The 25,546-nt window shown below is 42.9% G+C and overlaps 1 protein-coding gene across 1 annotated transcript in view; it reads right to left on the bottom strand.

Moving 5' to 3' along the window:
- DOCK2 (dedicator of cytokinesis 2) overlaps nt 1–25,546 on the bottom strand; it is a 963,684-nt gene that overhangs the window by 218,226 nt on the left and 719,912 nt on the right. The window contains exon 30 of the mRNA XM_075859372.1: nt 10,874–10,952. Coding sequence (XP_075715487.1) covers nt 10,874–10,952 — 79 coding nt within the window. The remainder of the gene's footprint in view (nt 1–10,873; nt 10,953–25,546) is intronic.

Below are 25,546 nucleotides of genomic sequence, written 5' to 3'. Positions count from 1 at the left end.
CGTCATAAAGACAACGGGCGGTAAGTATGAATTTCTTTTACTATCACTAGGGAAAGTGCTGTCCCTTCTCTCTATCCTGCACTGATAGGGAGAAGAGAAGCACTTTTCCTGCAGTCCGCAGCGGCCAGTCCGCATCAATGTACTGCACATTTTGTGCAGATCCGCAGCCGTAATCCGCAACCCGGATTAGGTGCGGCATTGATGCGGACAGTTGCGGAGGAATTCCGCCATGTGTGGTCATGCCCTAATTCTACCAAATGTATCTTGAAAACAGTTGTTTCTATTATCTAGCCCACTCATTGTTACAGTGTGTTACCCCACTATTGTGCTATATTAAGCGCTACGGAAGCTGATAAAAATAAATAATATTAATAATAATACTGAAAAGTTCTGCAACTTTCTAATATACTTTGTGTTTCAATTCCTCACTATTTCCAAGATCTATGCTTGCTGTCATTGATTGGAAATAAATAAAGAAATAAATAAATAACTGGTATAGCTGCGTTCGTAAGAATCCAACCTATTACAATATAACCTCTTGTGACACAGAATTCAGTAAAAAAATAAAAATAAAAAAAAACACTAGAATTACTATGTTTTGGTAATCTTGTCTCCCACAAAAAATTGCATAAAAACTGATCAAATGTCATATGTTCCCCAAAATTGTATTAATAAAAACTACAGCTCCCCACAAAATGATTTTATTTTGTAAAAGTAGTAAAATTTTAAAATAGATATATAAATTCGGTATCACATTAATCATATTGACCCACCAAATAAAGTTAACATGTCATTTTTACAGCAAGGAGAATGCCTTTAAAACAAAACAAAAACATAGGGGAAATTGTTGTTGTTTTTTTCCATTCCGCTTACAAAATAATTTTTCAAAGTTTCTCAGTACATTATTTGATCCATTATATGTCAATTCAAAAATAAAAAAGTTATGGCTCTTGGAAGACAAAAAGGGATAAACAAAGATTTAAAAAAAAGGGAAAATAAAGAAATTAAAAATGGCCTGGTCATTAAAGAGTTAAAGAGATTAGTTGATCTTCAGTAAAGTTGTTCTTATAAAGACAATTTGGCTGAGCTGGCCACTTAGCCCTGTATTTTCTAAGAGAGTATATACTGATTTATTTATAGTCTTGTAGGCCCTCAGGCATATAGCCGCTGGGCCTTGGACAGTTGCCCTAAGGGGCTAATTTCAATTTTATGTAGGCTAGGGTGGCATATTTATTACATCACTGTAGTAGCAGCCCTCTCTTGATAATACAAGTTCACTATGGTAAGGTGGCATTTTTATTTAGATTAGTTAGGGCATATAAGCAGAGGCTCCCCCGCCCTCTTCCTCTTCTGGCCACGTTTTTGACCATCATGGACCAGCAGGAGTTAGCTGAGCTTATTTGGCTGCATATGCAGGTTTAAGGGAGCACCTGTTTGCAGTCCCTCATTCAGAAGACTGCTGTGCCAGGTCCCCCTGCCGGCGTGTCGTGGCGCTGTTCTGACCGCACCTCCCGCCAACCTCTCTCCTTTCATGGCTGTAAGTACGCAATCCCATTGCTTCTGGGCCTGGGATCGCTATTATCTCTGCCCCCCTCCCGCCGCCCGCTAGTGATGTAGTCCAGCCTTTCCCCTATGCTCACGCTCCCTCCGGTGTGGGCGGGGCTTGGTGCTGTCCACTGCCTGTCCGTACCTCACTGTTGCAGGCCTCAACCATGGCCTCTATTGTCACTCCACCACTGCTGAACGACCTAGAGGTGCGCCCCTCCCCCCTGCTTATCATCCTTCATATTATAATATTTAGACTAGTGCTAAAGTTTTTATGCATACAGGCCTATCCCAGTGGGGCCTGGCATGATCTGTTCCGCCCTACTGATGATGCCTTTTCTGTTACCAACAGCGCAGAGGCGTTTTTCTAGTGTGAACAGACCCGATCTGTGGGGCAACATGAATTAGCTCCAGCTGCGACAGTAGAGGGACCCATATTTTTGTCCAAGGGGTTTGGGTCCGGCCTATGTTTTAACTCATAGATCATCCCGGCCTCCTTCGTTGCCCCCCGAGCCAGTGGGAGTAGGTGTCGGTCGTGTTCTCACAATGGCCGCTCCTGACATCATAGCAGGTCCAGGCTTTTCCAGGGGCACCATTCCCTCCATATCCGTTGGTCTCTGTCTACTACTTGATCCTCTAGGTCATCCAATAGGAGTTCCTGTGTCCTTTAATAGCGCACGCCATCATCGTGCAAGGTCATCGAAGAGATTTTGGAGAGAGTTCTCGGTGGCTCATGTGGAACCTCGTGCTTTTCCGGCAGTTCCTGTCTCTGCTGTTTCGTCTCTTGTGGTTCCGGTACCTCCTCCTGTTCCTGGTGAGTTGGACTGCCTTCGGGTATGACATATGTGACTGCCTTCGTCTGATGGTGTTTTACTGGCTGCTGTACATTCTCTTTTAACAGGCCCAGTTCCTTGTACTACAGAACCAGCGGCACAATTCTTGGTAGGGAAGTCTCTCGTTGGGTCTTCCACGTCGACGCCTTCCCTGCCCGCATTTAGAGACACTTATTTTGTGGTATTTCTCCTCTCGTTGCTCATCTCTCCGATGACACAAGGAACAAGATTTGTAAAAACGACTATGTTGATATCTGGTCCCCTTTGTCCACAGATTTGACGACTGTTGATAAGAGGCATCGTTTTGAGCGAGGCGCTCAAATTAAGCATAAAGTCACTAAGACTTTTAATAACTGGATTCAGGCGTTTGCTGTTTTAGGTTGTGCTTTAGGTCAGAAGCGGCCTGATTGTGCTTATCAACTTTTTGTTTACATGGATACCATTTTTAGTGCTTATAAGTCACAGTGGTTCTGCTTGGTGGCGCTACGACGAGGAGTTTCGGAGGAGACTGACTCAAAGACCTGATGTCGGTTGTGATACAAAAGCTACCGATGTTTGGTTGCGCTTGATGATGTCTCAGCGCCTCTTTCAGCCAGCTGCACCCGCCTCTTTGGCATTTGCAGGCTCAGGTGCCGGGCTTGGGGGTGGCGTAGTGCGCAAGTCGGGCGCCTGTTGGCTCTTTAACGAGGGCCACTGCAAGTTTTATGGGTTATGTAAATTTAAGCATGAGTGCTCAACCTGCGTCGAGGTGCTCACGGCGCATCCACTCCGCGGTTAGGTGCTCTCGGCACATCGCACTGCCGCTCCGTCTCCCGAATACTTGTAGGGGGAGGACACCAATGCACGTTCTCGCGATGCTCCCATGGTTAGTTTGGTACCCCAAGATGAGGGAAGCCAGGGTGGCTACTATTATTCAGAACGTGAGGTGGCACTGCAACACGCCTAGTGTACCTAACCGCTTAGATCTGGTTTTTCCTTTGTTTTTTTTCATTCCTTTTACTTATCGGGTGTATATTGTTTTGTCTAGGAATTTGAAGTCTGTTTCGGAATTCCCGGCTGCCATTTGGGAGAAGGTTGAGAAAGAGGTGGTGCTGGGTCATATCGCTGGCCCTTTTCCTGACTTGATCTTCTCTAACCTTCGTGTCTCCCCTCTTGGTGACTATCCCAGGTACCCGTGTGCTACACTCCTGCGATAGACTTTGTGCATAGACTGTGAGTTGGTCAGCTGCCTCTCTGCTACGGCGGGGCGGCCTAGTGGGTCCACAAACCCCTAGATTGTGAAACTGGGGCATTCGTATGTCTTCGGGCAGAGAACAGAGCGGCTATTTGGCCGGGTCTCCTTTGGCTTCTCTGATGCCGAAATCTATTGGAGGTGTCTCTGGTGCCTGCGCTGGCTGCAGGCTTTGGCGGATGTGGTGGAAATAAGTCGGCATACAGTGTTGGTGGTGCATCTCGGGGGCAATGATCTGTGCTCGGTCCACTTATGGGAGAAGATTTGCCTAATTCATTCAGAACTTGAGAGGTTTTCTTCCTCTTTTCCTAGGATGGTTATGGTTTGTTCTGAGATTGTTTTGAGAGTGGTTTGGCATGGTGTGAGGGATGTCAATGCCATTGAGAGAGGTAGACGTCTGTTGAACACCAGAGTGTCCGATTTGTTAAGTTACTGGGTGGACTGGTGGTATGGCATCCACAGTTAGAAGGGGATAATCATTGTCTATTGTTGCCCGACGGTATTCATCTTACTGATATCGGTATGGACATCTTCCTGTCTGGGATTCAGGATTGGATTGAGCAGGCTTTGTTTTTGTTGGCTGGGGTCAGAGAGACGTGTAGTTGAGGGTTACATGTTCTCCTTATCGCGGGTAAGGATACCAAATCTATTCCTCAGGGAAATCATTTCATATTCAATTATTCCACTAGATTACCAATATAGCATCTACAATGACACTACAGTAAGTGGTTCTGTATTCTAAGCAGGCTCATGTTTGAGGGTACAAATCAAGCCGTAAAATGATGTAAGATTTTTTTATTTTATGTGCACTGTATTCTGTGAAAAATCTGTAATGTGTGCCATGTATAATACAGTTTTTTTCTTATATGGCAGAGGGTCCCTCAGGCACCAGGGCCCCGGTGCGACTGCTACCTTTGTACTTCATATAGCTAAGCTCTGCAAATGCTCCTCCTCTAAGCACTTTATCTAAATGTAATAAACTTGTGACACACAATAAAGGTCACCTTCACTTCACATTCTATTCATAGCATGTACGTCAAGAAAGCTCTCGGCGTACATGCTAAATGTGTCCATAGCGCTCAATCAGCCTGACAGAGGCCAAAAAGAGTCCTTTTGACCACCATCAGGCTGGTATACGTCAGTAAAGCATAGACTATGTTATTCCATACAACGGAATACAGTAAAAGAACTTATAATGCGTGGCATATTTTTTTTTTTTACATGGGAGCCTAGGGGTGACGTATGTCACTGTATTGCATACATCACAGGCATTTGTTTAACGTATGTGTCATGGGCTTTTCAATAGCTTTTCATGACATATACATTAAATGGATACCATTATAGTCTAGTGGAGCAATGGAAAGTAAAATAGATGGCTAATAGTAGCATCCGCCACCAATAGACTATAATGGAATTCATCTGATAGATACATCATGAGATCTCATTACGTATCTGGTTAAAGTATACCATAGTCTATGGTGAATGATGCCACTATTAGGCATCTGTAGCAGTCTATATTTAGCGTATGCGACAGGAGCTTTTCCCTGCGAATACATCAAACGCAGTAGAAATGATGTGATTTGTGAAAGGGGCCTACATCTCATAGTTTCATGTCTATGCAAATGCAGAGGCCCAAATGAGCCAATTCCTGGAAATAAATAACTAAAAGGTATTAGAATTATGTTTCCAATATTAATTCGGAGCAGTGCCTTCCAGGTTTCTCCCTTGTTGAAACATTAGGCTTAAATAGTGATAACTAACAGAATTATGATCCATGGCCAATAAGTACATACACATTCATTGTATTCATTTTATTCTACATGACTGCGTGACTAGAAATTCAAGTGTGGATAATTTGAATGTGTCTACTGAACTTTATAGTTTAAGGGACAGCACTGCCTATTAGTTTGTGCAAATAATCAAGAAGAATAATGGCCCTGCAATTGTTTGTCCGGTTATAGTTCCAATCGTTTTATTTCTTGGCATAGTAAATTAGCAAAAAGCACACAGGATGCCAAGATTTTGTGCATTTCAATTAGTTTTCAATTTTGTGTGTCACTGGCAGTTCTGGACCCATTGACAACTCAAAGGCAAATCTGACAGGCAATCTAACATCCAATGAAATCTGCCAACATTAAATAGTTACTAGTGTCAAACAAATTTGATAAGAATTTGCAATTGGATAACTTCATCAGATAAGAATTAATCCTTAGCAGAACTTAACGATTAAAATACCCTTAGGCTGTGTTCACTCCGGGTGCTTATTTTTTTTTTTCTTCAAATAATAGCAGTGAGTGAATATTATTTTTTAATCACTGCAGTTTTTTTATTATGTTATTATTGGAGAATGTAATGAAATATTATTATACTGTTCTCCCCCATTGACTTCGTAAAGAGAAATGTCCTTTTTCTTATTCATAGATGGACATACATTTTATATCTATCTATCTATCTACATATATCTATCTATCTACATATATCTATCTATCTATCTATCATCTATATATATATATATATATATATATATATATATATACACACTACCGTTCAAAAGTTTAGGGTCACTTAGAAATTTCCTTACTTTTGAAGGAAAAGCAAAGTTTTTTTCAATGAAGATAACATTAAATTAATCAAAAATACACTCTATACATTGTTAATGTGCTAAATGACTATTCTAGCTGCAAACGTCTGGTTTTTAATGCAATATCTACATAGGTGTATAGAGGCCCATTTCCAGCAACCATCACTCCAGTGTTCTCTAATGGTACATTGTGTTTGCTAACTGTGTTAGAAGGCTAATTGATGATTAGAAAACACTTGAAAACCCTTGTGCAATTATGTTAGCACCGCTGTAAACAGTTTTGCTGTTTAGAGGAGCTATAAAACTGACCTTCCTTTGAGCAAGTTGAGAATCTGGAGCATTACATTTGTGGGTTTGATCAAACTCTCAAAATGGCTAGAAAAAGAGAGCTTTCATGTGAAACTCGACAGTCTATTCTTGTTCTTAGAAATGAAGGCTATTCCATGCGAGAAATTGCCAAGAAACTGAAGATTTCCTACAATGGAGTGTACTACTCCCTTCAGAGGACAGCACAAACAGGCTCTAACCAGAGTAGAAAGAGAAGTGGGAGACCCCGCTGCACAACTGAGCAACAAGACAAGTACATTAGAGTCTCTAGTTTGAGAAATAGACGCCTCACAGGTCCCAAACTGGCAGCTTCATTAAATAGTACCTGCAAAACGCCAGTGTCAACATCTACAGTGAAGAGGCGACTCCGAGATGCTGGCCTTCAGAGCAGAGTGGCAAAGAAAAAGCCATATCTGAGACTGGCTAATAAAAGGAAAAGATTAATATGGGCAAAAGCACACAGACATTGGACAGAGAAAGATTGGTAAAAAGTGTTATGGACAGACGAATCGAAGTTTGAGGTGTTTGGATCACACAGAAGAACATTTGTGAGACGCAGAACAACTGAAAGGATGCTGGAAGAGTGCCTGACGCCATCTGTCAAGCATGGTGGAGGTAATGTGATGGTCTGGGGTTGCTTTGGTGCTTGTAAAGTGGGAGATTTGTACAAGGTAAAAGGGATTTTGAATAAGGAAGGCTATCACTCCATTTTGCAACGCCATGCCATACCCTGTGGACAGCGCTTGATTGGAGCCAATTTCATCCTACAACAGGACAATGACCCAAAGCACACTTCCAAATTATGCAAGAACTATTTAGGGAAGAAGCAGGCAGCTGGTATTCTATCTGTAATGGAGTGGCCAGCGCAGTCACCAGATCTCAACCCCATAGAGCTGTTGTGGGAGCAGCTTGACCGTATGGTACGCAAGAAGTGCCCATCAAGCCAATCCAACTTGTGGGAGGGCCTTCTGGAAGCATGGGGTGAAATTTCTCCCGATTACCTCAGCAAATTAACAGCTAGAATGCCAAAGGTCTGCAATGCTGTAATTGCTGCAAATGGAGCATTCCAAGACGAAAGCAAAGTTTGAAGGAGAAAATTATTATTTCAAATAAAAATCATTATTTCTAACCTTGTCAATGTCTTGACTATATTTTCTAGTCATTTTGCAACTCATTTGATAATATAAGTGTGAGTTTTCATGGAAAACACAAAATTGTCTGGGTGACCCCAAACTTTTGAACGGTAGTGTATATATATATATATAAGACACATGAGTCATGGCTGTATAAACACAGCCCTGTCCATGGGAAAATGCCCCAGGTGTAACGAGACAGGACAGCTCCTTTGATCCTCTTGTCTCCCACCCTCCAGGGAAGCCATAAACAGTGGACACATGATATGATGAATTCCCAAGTCACAGAATGTTCCCACGGCCTGCCCCCCCCCCCCCTGCACATGCCTGAGTTTGGCACTGTGATGTCATACAGGAGTGCACGCACTGGGCTTAAATAGTCGCGTGCTGGTGCACTCATCAGACCTACACTCCACCCCTAACCTGAGTAGACCTGGACCTCAGTCCCCACCAGATGAGACGCTGGATTGGTATCCAAAGCAGGCCTGCTGAACCTACTCCAAAAGAGGTTCCAGCACCACCAACCATTGAAACCACTAATAAGCTACAGGCCCTGGACAAGACTAGAAGTCTAAGTATCATTCAGCAGCCAGGCTGTTATCTGAACTAACCCTTCCCTACCCTGCCATAACTGCTCAAACTGCTGCATCCCTCCCCAGCAATAGTTTAACCCCTGCAGATCCTTCCCACTACATTTAACCCTATCCTAGCCTACCGTAACCCTGCACTACACCAAGCCTTTATTAACCCCTACTTCCCCTGGAGAAACTTACCCTAGCCTGCACATTACAATATACATCAGAAGCTGCATTAACCCTAACCGTACACTACGGAACCTCAACCTCCCTATTGTAACTCCTTCACTGCCATCAGCAGCTGAGACCATTAGCAGCAAAACACGTTAACCCCTTCACTGCCATCCAGCTGCAACTACAACCTACCCCTTGTATTTTTCCCTTTCTTTCCCTACAGCCACTTATTGTATTAACACCTTACTTACAGGGACAGTTAGAACCAGGTGGGGGAAGGTCACAGAAGTAAGCGTGAGTGAGTGTATTGTATTTTATATGTGTATTTAGATATGTGGTTGGGTACTAGGATAGGATTGTAATAGGATTATACGAGTACTGTTAATGTATTGTTAAATGATTGTACTACATATAGAGTTAGTACACTTAATACATATTTAAATTATTATATGTTATAAGTTATATGTATTGAAATATACTGATTCTATATCGTGATGATCTATATTTTGTGTATTCTGTGTTTTATAGCTAGTGTGATTTTGTGTTAGTAATAAACATTGCTTTATTATACAATTGTGTTGTGAGTCACTGCACACACACTTAGTTAATAAGGCAAATAGAAAGCGTAATACAAGGGAAAAGGAAGGGGAATTAGGAATAACTGTGGTGACCCCAATTAAAGGAGGTAGTAATAGCGGGGGACACTAGCCCAGTGAACCCCATTAAATACAAGCCCTTTTACAGACTTTAATGCAAAGAAGAAGAAAAAATACCTTATGTCACGCAGGAACCAGAGGAAAAATTAACATTGAGTACTGTTAATAACATAAATATCTCAGCCAGCTACCAATGGTATTTGAAGTACTTTTGTGCCTTAACAATCTGTAACAAATTCACCTTCTACAGTCCAGTAACGTCTCTCCTTCCTGGCAGATGTTGTGGCTCTAAGCTTAGTAGTGGGCAATCCAGGATACAAGGCAGGACATAGCCGACTATCACCTGGCCAATCAGAATACAATCGCCATATTTAAATTCCCCATGTACTATTCACTAGTTGCCAGTTATAACCCTGTGTTAGCATTCTACTTGCAGTATATATTTTTTGACTGTATATTTGACCTAGATTGTTTCCTGACTGCATTACTGCCTATATCCCCTCAGTAACTTGCCTGGCTGCTGACGATATTTTTACCTTGGCTTGTTTTTTATCACAATTCCAATTTATCCCTGACACTACATATTTCGGCTTATCCACACATCTCCTTACGTTTTCTTCCCCGTTACTGCAATTACCTCTTTTCTATTTTTCCTCCGCCTCAGTTCTATACATGTTGTCCCAAAAATTAACTACTAGACAACCAACATGAACTGAAATCCTGGGGCCAACACACTACCAAGACTCTAAACAAAGTCTCAGGAGCATGACAAATACCCTGTATATGCCACAAAATTCTGCACACTCAGATATTTCCCACCTCCAATAGACTTTAATAAAGTGTGACCACACATACAAGGCCACATCTCCACAGGTAATGGAAATCAGACACCCTGCACACTGGGACCGTGGAGAGCCAGCAGTCTGACCCCACTCATCAGACCAGGGTCAGACTGGCCCACTAGAGTACCAGAGGATCCTCCAGTGGGCTCAGACTCTGAACCAATAATGGGTCCCAAAAGGTCCAGCAGAACAAAACTCCTTTGGAGCTGACTTGGGAGCCAAGCACTTGCAACTAGGGTCTATTTCTTATAAGGTGATTCACAAATAACCTATCAGCCCTTATTGACGATATGTCCTGTGTGTACAATGATAACAACAAGTGGATTCTGTAGAAATGGTGGATGGGGCCTCAGAATCATTCTCTTTGGTGGGCCCAAAGGACCCCATTCTGACGCTGGACACTACTGTTCATATCTATCTATAAATTTAAAGTCCACCGTCCAGCAGCACCAGTGTTTTAAAAATATGGGAGGGTGCACGCCTCAAGGATCCGACCAAAGTTCCCTATCCAATACCCAAAAATGTACAAATGTAGGCAGCACTCCAAGTATTAGTGAAAATGTGAGTTTCTTTATTCGCCCTGGTGCGATGTTTCGGCTCGAAAACTGGAGCCTTTCTCAAGCATGATGCTTGGGAAAGGTTCCAGTATTTGAGCTGAAACGTCGCACCAGGGCGAATAAAGAAACTCACTTTTTTTACCATTATTTAGAGTGCTGCCTACTTTTGTATATTTTATCTATAAATCTATCTATCTATAAATCTATTGTATATATCTATCTATATTTAAACTTCTGATGGTTCAGAATCATGCCAGATGTTTCTGTTATAACAATAATAATGATATTAATACTAGTTTCAATAATAAAAATACTCATTAAGGACCCCCATTCTCGATACAGATGCGGGTTCCTAAGCTGGGACCCGCATCTATCAGGCATGAAAATGTTTATCAAGTATATATAATATTATACTTTACCTGCACTTCAAAACTCATGTTTTCAAGAAATTTCTGGTTCATGGTTCTGGCAAACTTGTCAATCGCTCTCAAGAATACTCTGCAAAACACAGACACATAAGTATTTAGTATAAAATACAGTCAGATTTTCTTACACAGAAATCATAGGGCCCCATAGCAAAACTTATAAATGGGCCCTACTGAGAGCTTCAACAAATGTACTAATTTTTTATTTTCGTTAATGTCCACCATAATTCAGTAATATATCGCTATAGGGGTTAAAGCCCCAGTTTAAAGACACAGGGGGGATTTCTCCCCTGTCGAGCAAATACTAGATTCATTAACAGAGCTTATGCCCTGTTGATGAATCTGGCCTAGGCTAAAAGCAACAGCAAGTAGAAAATAAACTTTTCCTGACATATTCACCTGCAATGGAATAATGGAATTTTATTTATATACACCAGAAAACAGGTGTAAATATATTAATAAAATTGAGCTTCAAATCCCCTGCATTCCTTCAAACAGTAAATGATAAGGGTATGTTCACAAGGTTTATTTTCGCCTTTTTTCGGGCTGTAAATGCCCCGAAAAGTGCAGAAAAAATGGAAGCTGAACGCCTCCAAACATCTGCCCATTGATCACAATGGGAAAAACTGAGTTTCGTTCCGACGAGGTGTTTCTTTTTACGCGGCCGTTTGAAAAAAAGTTGCGGAAAAAAACACCCCGTAAAAAGAAGTGCATGTGACTTCTTGAGCCGTTTTTGGATCTGTTTTTCATTGCGTGAATAGAAAAACAGGTCCAAAAACGGACGCAAAAAAAGCCTAAAAAAACTTTTCTGGTTTAAAAACGGCTGAAAATCAGAGGCTGTTTTCCCTTGAAAACAGCTCCATAATTTACAGCCATTTTTCGTATGCCGTTTGAACATACCTTATCACTATGGCTGCCTGCAGCCTCCAATGGGGGGAGCTCAGTGCAAATGGATTTATACATCTGCTATTGAACTCAACCAGATTGGTAAAATTCTCTATGAGAAGTGAGGTTGGAGTGAGCTTCCCCTAATGGCAGCTGCTGGAAAATGTGATTTACCAGGAACAATAGCAAAGCATGTAGCATATCTCCGGTAATTTTTGCCGGATTTGCGACGGAGGCGCCTAACAGAGCCTCCAACACAGATGTGTACAGTCCCTTAGTCATATTTATTGTTCTTTTCTAGCTCTATATTATTACTCTATGGAAAGGAAAACATCTGCATCAAAAAGCTACAGTTGCATTGTTGTACTAATGAATTCATTAGTGTGACCTCAGATCAGGTCACTATCATTAATCCCTTCACTCGAAATTCTGGTCAAGCATAATTCTGATACTCCCAAGAATTAACCTTTTCAGACAAACACAAAATGTCCCTGCTAGAGCACTAGTTCATATGTTTTTGTGGATTATGATAGATTATATTTTAATACAAAAATTTTAAAAATTAAACAAGTGGAAAAAAGCGACTAATTAATATCCTGCTCAGAGCTTATACTGAACAATATGGATGTGCAGATCTAAATAGATACACGTCTGTATATTCATAGTCCCTGATCCTGGAGACTGAATTTCAAGAAAATTTAAATTAGAAAGGTTCAGTTGATTAACTTATTCCTAAAAATGTCAGCTGTTTGACGCATACAATATGCTGAATACCTGTACTGCACAGTGCATGCAGGGAATTTTTCAACAGGCACTAGAGCAGGGGTCTCAAGCACGCTAGTATCGGCTCTGCTCCGAGACTCTGGAATTCCCTGACATCGCTGTCCACATATGAACAGTGATGTCTGGGGCTTCCCCAGAGCCGAAGTCCCGGGCAGAGCTCTAGCATAGGCTCTGCTCCGGGACTCTGTGGAATTCCCTGACATCGCTGTCAACATATGGACAGTGTGTCAGGGTCTTCCCCAGAGAGGAGTCCCGGGCAGAGGGCTAGTATCGGCTCTGCTCCGGGACTCTGTGGAATTCCCTGACATCGCTGCCCATATATGGACAGTGTGTCAGGGTCTTCCCCAGAGCGGGGTCCCGGGCAGAGCGCTAGTATCGGCTCTGCTCCGGGACTCTGTGGAATTCCCTGACATCGCTGCCCATATATGGACAGTGTGTCAGTCTTCCCCAGAGCGGAGTCCCGGGCAGAGCGCTAGTATCGGCTCTGCTCCGGGACTCTGTGGAATTCCCTGACGTCGCTGTCCATGTTTGGACACACGATGTCTGGGGCTTCCCCAGAACCGCAGTCCCGTGCAGAGCGCTAGTATCAGCTCCGCTCCGGGACTCTGTGGAATTCCCTGACATCGCTGCCCATATATGGACGGTGTGTCAGGGTCTTCCCCAGAGCGGGGTCCCAGGCAGAGCGCTAGTTTCAGCTCTGCTCCGGGACTCTGTGGAATTCCCTGACATCGCTGTCCATGTTTGGACACAAGATGTCTGGGGCTTCCCCAGAGCCGGAGTCCCGTGCAGAGCGCTAGTATAGGCTCTGCTCTGGGACTCTGTGGAATTCCCTGACATCGCTGTCCATATATGGACAGTGTGTCAGGGTCTTCCCCAGAGCGGAGTCCCGGGCAGAGCGCTAGTATAGGCTCTGCTCTGGGGAAGCCTCTGACATTGCTGTCCGTACATCGACAATTATGTCAGGGGCTTCCACAGAGCAGGAGTCCCAGTGATGTCAGGAGCACAGCTGGAGTCCCAGGAATAGCCTACTAGCGCTCTGCCCAGGACTCCAGCTCCGGGGTTGCCCCTGACATCTCTGTCCATATATGGACAGTGATGTCAGGAGCAGAGCTGGAATCCCAGGCTGCACTCACAACTCTACTATTATATCATGTACTTTACTCCAGTCACATCCAGAGCTGCAGTCACCATTCTACTGTAACATGTTATACTCCAGTCACATCCAGAGCTGCACTCACAACTCTACTATAACATGTTATACTCCAGTCACATCCAGAGCTGCACTCACAACTCTACTGTAACATCATGTACTATACTCCAGAGACATCCACAGCTACACTCACAACTCTACTGCAAGATCAGTAGATGCAGATGCAAACATCTTGTCTTATACTCCAAACAAATCTAGAGCTCCAGTCACAACTCTACTATTATATAATGTGCTATACTCCAGTCACATCCAGAGCTGCAGTCACAACTCTACTGTAACATCATGTCTTATACTCCAGCCACATCCAGAGCTGCAGCCATAACTCTACTGTAACATCATGTCCTATACTCCAGTCACATCCAGTGCTGCAGTCACAACTGTACTGTAACATCAGGTCCCATACTCCAAACAAATCCAGAGCTGCAGTCACAACTCTACTGTAGTTTGAGTGCTAGAAGCGGCTCTGCTCCGGGACTCCAGCTCTGGGCAAGACCCTGACATCACTGTGGTAGCATCTGCGGAGGGCACTGTGGCAGCATCTGCGAAGGGCACTGTGGCAGCATCTACGGAGGGCACTGTGGCAGCATCTACGAAGGTCACTGTGGCAGCATCTACGGAGGGCACTGTGGCAGCATCTACGGAGGGCACTGTGGCAGCATCTACGGATGGCACTGTGGCAGCATCTACAGATGGCACTGTGGCAGCATCTACAGATTGCACTGTGGCAGCATCTACAGAGGACACTGTGGCAGCATCTACAGAGGGCACTGTGGCAGCATCTACAGTGGGCACTGTGGCAGCATCTACAGAGGACACTGTGGCAGCATCTTCAGAGGGCACTGTGGCAGCATCTACAGAGGGCACTGTGGCAGCATCTACAGAGGGCACTGTGGCAGCATCTACAGAGGGCACTGTGGCATTATCTACAGAGGGCACTGTGGCCTTATCTAGGGGTGTGTTGCATTATCTACAGAGCGCACTGTGGCAGCCTCTACAGAGGACACTGTGGCAGTATCTACAGAGGACTCTGTGGCAGCATCTGAGCCGACGGACTGCATTTAGCAACACTTAAACTGGAAAGCTGGATTGTTGAAATAAGCACGTTGAGAAATATCTCAAATTTTAAACCTAGCGGTATTATTATAGTAATGTAGTATTGTAGTAATGTAGTATTATTATTATTATTATTATTATAGTAATATAGTGTTATTGTAGTTCAAATAACTAATTGATTAATAATAATTTTATATTGAATCAAATTTGAAAGTAATGCGGCCCGTCAACTTCCCATTTTTTCTATATGCGGCCCACTTACCCGGCCGAGTTTGAGACCCCTGCACTAGAGCATTATGTTTTTACTTTGTTTTTCATGTCATTCCCAGGGCAATCTGTTCAAAAATATTTATGTGGAGCCCCTCCCTCTGCAGCCTTTTAAAATGCATTGTTTTCTCTTTCAATGCCTGCTGTGTGAGCGGGCTGTTCTAGGTGTAATGCTTGTACTGAATGCTCTGCCCAATTAGATGAACCGTCCTGCTCCCCTTACCCGTTCACAGTATGCAGTCTCACAGAGAGAGAGAACCGTCTTCTGCATATTCCCACCACCATCTTTTTCGAAGAACCAAGTATATTTCTGCACATTTACAGGGAGCCTGCAGGAAGGGAAAGGGAACTGCAGGCTTCGACAAAGTTGAGGAAGATGTCACGTTCCCCTAAGAAGATATATTACAAAGTTTCATGCTACAACTATTCTGTGCTAGAAAACTATAGACTATAGTCTTCTAGTAGCAATACCGTTAGGTAGATGTATATTTGAAACGGAGCTGCAATCATTGGTTCTGACTAAAGTGAGACGTGGAGTTTAAGGATCCTTCCATTGTCCACCAGCCTACCCCTCACAAGGAAGTTTGGTTTCAGTTTGTCGAATTCCCAGGTCACGGTCCTCATAGTAGTCACCGATTGGCAGTGAGACGTAGCAGTAATACAGTCACAGTAGATCAGTCAAATGAAGCTGTGTGTCAAATCCAGAAAATATACCAGGAGCAACAAATCTCAAGTTAAGAGTCTAGACCAGGGGTCAAACCAGAGCGGCAATATGAATGCAACTAATCAGTGGTAATATGAAGGGGCAAAACATAAGGCTGGGTTCACACGACCTATTTTCAGACGTAAACGAGGCGTATAATGCCTCGTTTTACGTCTGAAAATAGGGCTGCAATACGTCGGCAAACATCTGCCCATTCATTTGAATGGGTTTGCCGACGTACTGTGCAGACGACCTGTTATTTACGCGTCGTCGTTTGACAGCTGTCAAACGACGACGCGTAAAAATACAGCCTCGTCAAAAGAAGTGCAGGACACTTCTTTCAGACGTTTTTGGAGCTGTTTTCTCATAGACTCCAATGCAAACAGCTCCAAAAACGGACGTAAAAAACGCCGCGAAAACGGCGCGAAAAACGCAGCGAAAAATGCGAGTTGGTAAAAAAACGTCTGAAAAGCAGGGTCTGTTTTCCCTTGAAAACAGCTCTGGATTTTCAGACGTTTTGGTTGACTACGTGTGAACATACCCTTAGGCAGAATACAATAAGGGGACAGTGTCATGCACAGGCAGGTTGATGACGTAATTTCAAGTAGTAGTTTGCAAATCCTAGCGTTGTAGTGATTTCAGGCATGCAGCAAAGGAAAGGAATCCTTTTTCTGGCTCCATCTTTAAACCTTGAGCAAAGGCAACGTATCCAAGGAAAGGGGAAATTCGAGCTTCTCAAAGCTGCATTTCTAAAGTTTAGCATAGAGTTAGTGCTCAAGGAGGTGCAATACGACAGTGCATACAAGCTGCTGATTTGAGGAGAGATCATTCAAGCAGATAAGAATGTCATCCAGATTCACAGATACGCTGTGATTAAGAAGGTCTTGTAATACCATTGACAAAATGTTGAAAGACGGCCGGGGCATTACAAAAGCTGGAAAGGCACATTCAACACCTGTATTGTTCATCATGGACTGCTGTTGAAGGCTGCCGTCCCCTTGTACCCTTCCTTGATACGGACCAGGTTATATGCCCTGATAAAATGCAGTTTATTTAAAGGAACAGTGTCACCACAATTTTTTTTTTAATATGTTAAAGATGTTAGTGCTTTATTAAAAACTTTGGATTAATTTGTGTGTTTGTGTGTTACTTTTTCTTATTTTTACACTTTTTCTTCCCTATGGGGGCTGCCATTTTTTTTTCCATTTCTGTATGTGTCGATTAACGACACATACAGACATGGAATACGGCAGCTCCAGTCCCATAGGGACTGCGAACGGGGCCCGTTCCATCCACTATCATGTACGCCGCTGTGTGGGAACGGGGCATGCGCCGCTCCCACACAGTTCAATTTGAAATGCGCGCCGTCCGGCGCCATTTTCCAGTGGACCGGAAGTCGCGGCCGGACAGTAAGATTACTACTTCCGGTCGCGGCTTCCGGACTTGTGCACATGGAGCAGAGGCAGCAGACGGAGCGGATGGACCGGAGGGAGCGGCGGCGACTGGAGCAGGTAAGGGATTTCTATGTATGTTTGTGTTTCAGTGTGTGTTTACTACTGTATGTAAACCTACTACACTGTGTGTTAGCTCAAAAAATGGCGACACACAGTGTAGGAGGTTAGACCGTTCAAACCCCTCGTTTCTCCCGGCACTAGCCAGCATAAAGGAGGGGGGGATTCTGAGAGCTCACTAGAGCGAGGGATTTTTACCCAATTTTGCAGCATAAAGCAATGTGGTTGCTTTACCACATGCAATGCTGCAATTTTGGGAATGGCTCCATCTAGTGACCAGCAATGGGAAATATTATAAATTAGAATCCAATTGAATCCAATTTATAATATTTCCTGACTCGTGAAAAAAATAAAATAAATTAGAACAATGTTTAATCACCTACACACTAATTGTTTAACTAAAAAAAAAAAAAACATGTTTTGCTGGCAACACATTCCCTTTAAGGCAGCAGCCTCCCATAACTGGTCAAAGAGCTACGAGGTGAGAGGGATAGGATAGTGATCAGTCACTGTTCTTGTTTAGACTTTGTAGTTTATACAAATACTCAGAGACCCATCCTTCTTTTTCATGAAGAAAAACCTTGCTCTTGCTGGGGATGAGGATTTACGAATGAAGCACCTCTGAAAGTTCTCATTGATATAAATGGACATGGCCTTTGTTTCAGGTAAAGACAAAGGATAGATAACGCCCAATGATCTGAAAGCATCTCAGCTTTCCGTTTAAAGAACACATCAGCAAATTCATAATACTGTGGTGGTGTTAGTCCAGGAGAGGCCCAAAACATGAGAAAAGACAGAGGAATGGATGGAGATACAGTTTGAAGGCCCTTCTTAAAACAGAAGGTTCTCCAAACAGACAAGCTGCCTAGAAGTACAATTGAAAACCGGATTGTGTAGACTGAGCCGAGAAACGACTGGATGAGTGGCAGATGGTAGAACCAGAAATTATATCACCTCACGGTGTATGAGATGAACTTTCAGGAGAACAGGTGGGGGGAGCCATTCACATACGTTAGACTAATTGATAAGTCTAAAGAAAACAGAAAGATCTACAGATTTTTGGACAATTCATAGTCCTAGAAACTCCCAGCAGCTCCGGATTCAATAAAGGCTTCGGCAGGAATCGTGATTACAAAAGCATGAAGAATCACCGGATCAAGAATTTTCTCTTTGGGGAAGGAGTAGGTCAAGCCTGGTCTTGGAATGGGACTATTAAAGCGCAGATGACCCTTCTGTCCACAGTAAAGGCACAAATCCTGGGATAATCTCCTGAACCTCTGCTTCAAGCACAGGGCGACGGGAGAGCTCCATCTCCTGAGCCCTTTCTTTGAAACAAAGCTAGAGTTAAGTGATCTACCAAGAAAGGAGTATCATGTCCTGCTAGACCATCACAGAAGGCTTCGTTGTTCCAGGATAAATGCCAAGCTACGGAACAGAGTTTGATGGTATATTACTCAATGGAGGAAAATCTTTGCTTGAAGTGGAACATCAGAGGCAGCCGTAGATGTGCGCGCCTATTCCTCAAACCCTCTACGGAAGGTCCCCAGGAACAATATAGTGAGAAAATGGTAGGGTTGTTATTTTCCCAGAGAGGAGACGCCCAGGCTAGAGCCTCCTCAGAGAGCAAAGAAATAATGTAGGCGAATTAAAGGGAAGTTGTGGAGCACAGAGCTCAAAGTGAATTGAACCATGGTTCAAAAATCATCAATGATTTTTAGGCTCTTCATCGTAAGGGTGGGAAAAGGGTCACGTTGTTAAAGCTGGAGGTACCATTGGAGTAAATACGACTAAAACTGGAGATGGAATGGTTGCCGGCTGGAAGGGATCTAGGCGGGAGTAGATCCTCTGGAGGAATTGAATCATTTCTTGCTGACACTTCCTTTGTTGTGCTCTTGGTCAGCTAGAACATAAACGACCACAGGGCAAGCAGTCACTTGAACATCGTCAGTTAGTTCCATGGCCTGAGTACACTGTTAGGTAGGAGTACCTGAGAAGTGGAACATTTCAGCTGCAATCTGTTAGGAGCTGACTAAGCGAGGTGCAGAGTCTGAGGTATTTTTCCATTGTCCAGCAGGGACTCCCGCAAGTATGTTTGGACTTAGCTGTCCAGTTCCCCAGACTGTTGTCCTTAGAGTAGTCACCGATTGGCAGCAAAACGCTGCATCAATACAGGGATAGGAGAATAGTTAGACAAATCCAGAAGATAAACCAGGAGCAACAAATATGAATGGAGAAACAGAACCAGAGTCAAGAGTCCAGGAAAGGAGTCAAAACCACAGTGGCATTATGAAGGCAACAAATCCAAGAAAAAAAAAAGAAGAAGGCAGAATCCAGAAAGGGGGCAGGGTCATATACAGGCAGGCTATCCACAGTCAGGCATGACTAAGTTGAGGGCTGGAGGTAGTGGAAGGAGGCTACTGATACTCCGACAATGGACACAAGGCCCTTGTCATCACTGCGCTCTATTGCCATGGCAACGTTGTAAACTCATTGAGAGAGACGCTGAGGAGCAGCGCTGGAAAAGGAAGGGGTATGTAACAAAAACACAAATCCTAATTTTACATCAGCAAAAAACTGTAAATTTGGATTGAATACAACAGTGATTTAATTCTAAACACTTTAACGACAGATAACTTAATCAGCATGGTACTGGGACTTAATCTTATTGATTCTGACAATTCAATCAATTTTGTTCTTTCAAATCTTAAGCAGAATTAGGATAAGAAGAAATGTTAGTGTAATTGTTTAACAGGATACTAAGGCAGAAGAAAAGTCTTTACTGACACAGATAAAACTACTGTCTTTAGTAATATATTATTAACGTGGGGCTGTTTTAACGACCCTAAATGTCCGGACTTCCATCTAACTTATTCATAGACATCATCTGTTGCTTGTAAAGAATGAAAAGTATAAACATAAGTTTCCTTTCACTCAGGAAATAAAACTTCCTGCGTCCTGCGGAATTATGTCCACTGGATAGAAGTGTTCCAGCAAAAAACTAGAAGTTGTAACTAGAGAAATATGAATCAGTATAGTAGGAAGATCTATAGTAATCATGTCTGCATTAAATTGCTTTACATAAGAGCCCGCAGGTGTAATGACAGGGATAGGGAAACAGACAAGTGAGCCCTAATCTACCCGCCACTCAGTCCCTGCCTACTTGCAACGACCCGCGCTAGGCGACGGGGTACAACTGGGCAACGGTACCTACACTCAGTAAGTGCACGACAGACAACCAGACAAGGAAACACAGAACAAAGGGAAACGGGGCAGTTGCCCACGGCAACACCGTGAGCAACAAGAGTAGTAAACGAGCCGAGTCAAACCAGGAGAGTACGAGGTGCCAAACGCAGAGCAGGAGAGTAGTGAACAAGCCGAGTCAAACCAGGAGTGTACGAGGTACCAAACGCAGAGCAGAATAGTAGTCAGTAAGCCAGGGTCAATACGAAGCAGGGACAAGTAGTTCAAGAAGCTGCAGCAGGGCCAGGAAACCAACAGAGAAGAATCACAAGCAAGGAGGAACAGGAAAGGCAGGTATAAATAGACAGAGGGCGGGAGCTAGCTTCGTCTGGCCAGGCTGTGATAGGCTCTCCCACTCCTAAGCCTGCCATCCTGAGTGGTGGAAGATGGAGTCAGTCTCACAGACATAGAAGCAGGTGCAGACTGATTACCTATGGGCGTGGATACAGAAGCTGTGCCTGGCAGATCCTTAACAGCAGGTTTCTAAGTCTAATAAATCATCATAAGCCTCTCACCAATAATAATAGAAGATAAACTGTTTGAACTGCTTTAACTGCTTCCCTCTTTGGCCACTTTTGACCTTCCTGACAGAGCCTCATTTTTCAAATCTGACATGTTTAAATTTATGTGGTAATAACTTCGGAATGCTTTCACCTATCCAATTGATTCTGAGATTGTTTTCTCATGACACATTGGACTTTATGTTACTGGCAAAATTTGCTCAATACATTCAGTATTTAATTGTGAAAAACATCAAAATGTAGCGAAAAATTGCAAAAATTAGCATTTTTCTCAATTTAAATGTATCTGCTTGTAAGACAGGCAGTTATACCACACAAAATTGTTGCTAATTACCATCTCCCATATGTCTACTTTATGTTTTCATCATTTTTTGAACATCCATTCATTTTTCTAGGACGTTACAAGGTTTAGAACTTTAGCAGCAATTTCTCACATTTTCAAGAAAATTTCAAAAGGCTATTTTTACAGGGGCCAGTTCAGTTGTGAAGTGGCTTTGAGGGCCTTATATATTAGAAACCCCCAATAAGTCACCCCATTTTAAAAACTTCACCACTCAAAGTATTCGAAACAGCATTTAGAAAGTTTCTTAACCCTTTAGACGTTTCACAGGAATTAAAGCAAAGTAGAGGTGAAATTTACAAATTTCATTTCTTTTTGTAGAAATTCATATTTAATCCACTTTTTTTTGTAACACAGAAGGTTTCACCAGAGAAACGCAACTCAATATTTATTGCCCAGGTTCTGCAGATTTAGGAAATATTGCACAAGTGGCCCTAGTGTCGTAATAGACTGAAGCACAGGCCTCAGAAGCAAAAGAGCACCTAGAGGATTTTGGGGTCTTCTTTTTATTAGAATATATTTTAGGCACCATGTCAGGTTTGAAGGGCTCTTGTGTTGCCAAAACAGTGGAAATCCCCCAAAAGTGACCCCATTTGGGAAACTACACACCTCAAGGAAATTATCTAGGGGTATAGTGAGCATTTTGACCCCACAAGTTTTTAGCAGGAACTATTGGAATTAGGCCATAAAAATTAAAAGAAAATGTAGGTTTAGCTAATTTTTTTTCATTTCCACAAGGACTAAAGAAAAAAAAAGCATGCAAAATTTGTAAAACAATTTCTCCCGAGTAAAACAATACCCCACATGTGGTCATAAACGGCTGTTTAGACACATGGGAGGGCTTAGAAGGGAAAGAGCGCTATTTGACTTTTGGTGCTCAAATTAAGCAGGAATGGTATGCGAAGGCCATGTCGTATTTGCAAAGCCCCTGAGGGGACAAAACAGTGGAAACCACCCAGAGGTGACCCCATTTTGGAAACTACACCCATTAAGGAAATTATCTAGAGGTATAGTAAGCATTTTGACCCCACAGGTTTTTTGCAGATATTATTGGAATTAGGCCGTAAAAATTAAAATCTAAATTTTTTTAAAGAAAATGTTGGTTTAGCTAATTTTTTTTCATTTCCACAAGGACTAAAGGAGAAAAAGCATGCAAATTTTGTAAAGCAAATTTTCCCGAGTAAAACAATACCCCACAAGTGGTCATAAACGGCTCTTTGGACACACAGCAAGGCTTAGAAGGGAAAGAGCGCTATTTGGCTTTTGGTGCTCAAATTTAGCAGGAATGGTTTGTGAAGGCCATGTCGCATTTGCAAAGCCCCTGAGGGGACAAAACTGTGGAAACCCCCCAGAAGTGACCCCATCTTGAGGAAATTATCTAGAGGTATTGTGAGCATTTTGACCGAACAGGTTTTTTGCAGAAATTATTGGAATTAGGCCATAAAAATTTAAATCTAAATTTTTTCAAAGAAAAGTATGGCAATACACTGCTTTTTTGGCACACAGTAGGGCTCAGAAGGGAAGGAGTGCCATTTGGCTTTTGGAGTGCAGATTTACTGGATTAGTTTCTGGGGGCTATGTCACATTTGCAAAGCCCCTTTGGGACCAAAGCAGTGGAAACCCCCCAGAAGTGACCACATTTTGGAAACTACACTCCTCAATGTATTCACCGAGGGGTGTAGTGAGTATGTTAACCCCGCAGGTGTTTTAAAGAAATTAGTGTCCACTCGATAATGCAGAGTGAAAATGGTATGTTTTTTCCATAGATATGCCAATATGTGGTGCCCAGCTTGTGCCACCATAACAAGACAGCTCTCTAATTATTATGCTGTGTTTCCCAGTTTTAGAAACACCCTACATGTGGCCCTAATCTTTTGCCTGGACATTTGACAGGGCTCAGGAGTCAAAGAGTACCATGTAAAATTTAGCCCTAATTTGGCGATTTACAAAATATTGGTTCAAAAGTGCAGAGCTCTGATGTAAAATAATAAAAGAAACCCCTGAGAGGTGACCCCATTTTGGAAACTGCACCCCTCAAGGCATTTATTAAGTGGTGTAGTGAGCATTTTCACTCCACAGGTCTTTTCCATAAATGATTGCGCTGCGGATGGTGCAAAGTAAACATTTAAATTTTCCCTAGATATGCTATTTCAGTGGCAAATATGTAGTGCCCAGCTTGTGCCACTGAAGACACACCCCCCAAAAATTGTTAAGAGGGTCCTCCCGGGTATGACGATGCCATATATGTGGACGTAAACTGCTGTTTGAGTACGCTGTAGGGTTTAGAGGGGAGGGAGCACCATTTGGCTTTTGGAGCGTGGATTTGCTTGGTAGTAGATTTGCTTGAATATTGCTGGTAATGCATTTATAATGTGGGGGCACATGTAAGCCGGGCAAAGTACATCAGGGGCATAGTCAGGTGGTATAATAATTGGATTAAAAAAATCAATAAAATATTCCATAGATGTGTGTTACGCTGTGCTCAATCCTTTCTGCACAGGTCGGTGTAGCACTGATAAATGTCCTTCCTTATCCCCTTTTGGTCCACACTCTGCACCTTTGTAGTTTGGGAAATTTTGCTGGGAATTGTTGTTCTGGTATAATACGGGCAACCTCGCTTCCAGCAGATATGTTTGAGTCCACCGCTTCCTGGTTCCCTAACATTAGGGCTCTCATAATTCGCCTCTTGAAACAGAAGAAATGTTCCCCTCGGGCCGGCACAACTGCATATTTTTTATTTCCTGACTTATTGGAGCCTTAACTAATTTAATTTTTTGATAGACGTGCTTGCAGTTAGTTTAGAAAGTGTATAACTATGTCTTGTCAGTGCCAATCTTGCTTCCCCTCACCATCCACCCATTTAACTCCTGACATTGGACAGAAGATAAAAATAATAATAGCAGTTGCATGGGACCTGGGTCCGCTGGTTATATTGCTGATGGCTGCAGGGGGAAGAAGATGACAAACATACCATAATACTGCACATCCGTGAGGCCCGCTGCCTCGCTGCTTTAGAGAGGGGGACCATACTGGATGCCAATGCAGCCAGTGTATGTCCCAGCTATGAGTGGAAAAGGGGACAATATCATGGCTGCATTGTGCGTCTTCAATTCAATTCCGACCGGGCAAACCTAGAGGGGACGATCACCCACCTAAATCCGCCCCTGGGTCACCATCTAATCACCCGAAGTAACTGTATCCTACAGCTATCTGAATGAAGCTTTATGGCCACGCTTTCATTATATTTCTATAGATGCAGATATTGTGCTGCTCTTCTATGACAGCAAGAAACTCCCATAACAATGATTATAATATGCCTTGATTAGAAACGCTAATATCAATTAATATTAATTAATATTAACATTGTGCCATGACATATAGAGCTTACTGCATAATGCAAACTCTCTAGTAAGCTTTTCTACAATCCACATCATAACACATCTAATACATTCATTAGTTTAACTTGCTCATTATGTAGTTGCTGTTTGCATGCAAACAATTTAACACATAAACACCTTGAGATGTGTTAGTAGATACATAGAATGTCATAGATATGACTTTTATTTACTTATCTCTAATATATAAACCATGTTACAGAGCATAAAACAATAGAATATGAGTTACTTCCCACAAGATTTGGAAATAGATTTGTGTCTAAGTGAAGCTTTATGATGTAACCAAGGACAAAATGGTCAAGTGTTAAATTTACATCTCTAGGGTCAGTCTTGCAAACTAGCACTGTCACGATCTGTGGGTATGTGGACCCACTGCGCCGTACCACGGTAGTGGGATAGAAGCTGGCCAAACAGTGTACCAAGTAAAGTCTATAGTCCAAACAAGGGTACCTGTGGTAGTACAGAAGGTAGTGATAGCTAGGATCAAAAGGGACCTTGGCAGCATACAGCAGGCGTGGTGTTACACAACATGACTCTAACTCTTTTACGGCACAGGAACAAGGTGGCACGGGATACAGGATATAGGTAGCAGGAACGGGAACACTGGAAACAAGAAAACACTAAATGACCATTTGCTAGACTGACACGGGAAAACAACAACGCTCCGGCAAGAAAAGAAGGGGGAGGGTGATTAGACAATTCTAAACATGTGTGCGCGCTGGCCCTTTAAGGCCAGAACTGAGCTCGCGCGCGCTCTCT

This window comes from Rhinoderma darwinii, chromosome 3 (assembly GCF_050947455.1).
Source record: "Rhinoderma darwinii isolate aRhiDar2 chromosome 3, aRhiDar2.hap1, whole genome shotgun sequence".
NCBI classification, from domain to species: domain Eukaryota; kingdom Metazoa; phylum Chordata; class Amphibia; order Anura; family Rhinodermatidae; genus Rhinoderma; species Rhinoderma darwinii.
The sequence above is the reverse complement of the archived record's forward strand: the minus strand, read 5'-3'. Positions and strand labels throughout refer to the sequence as shown.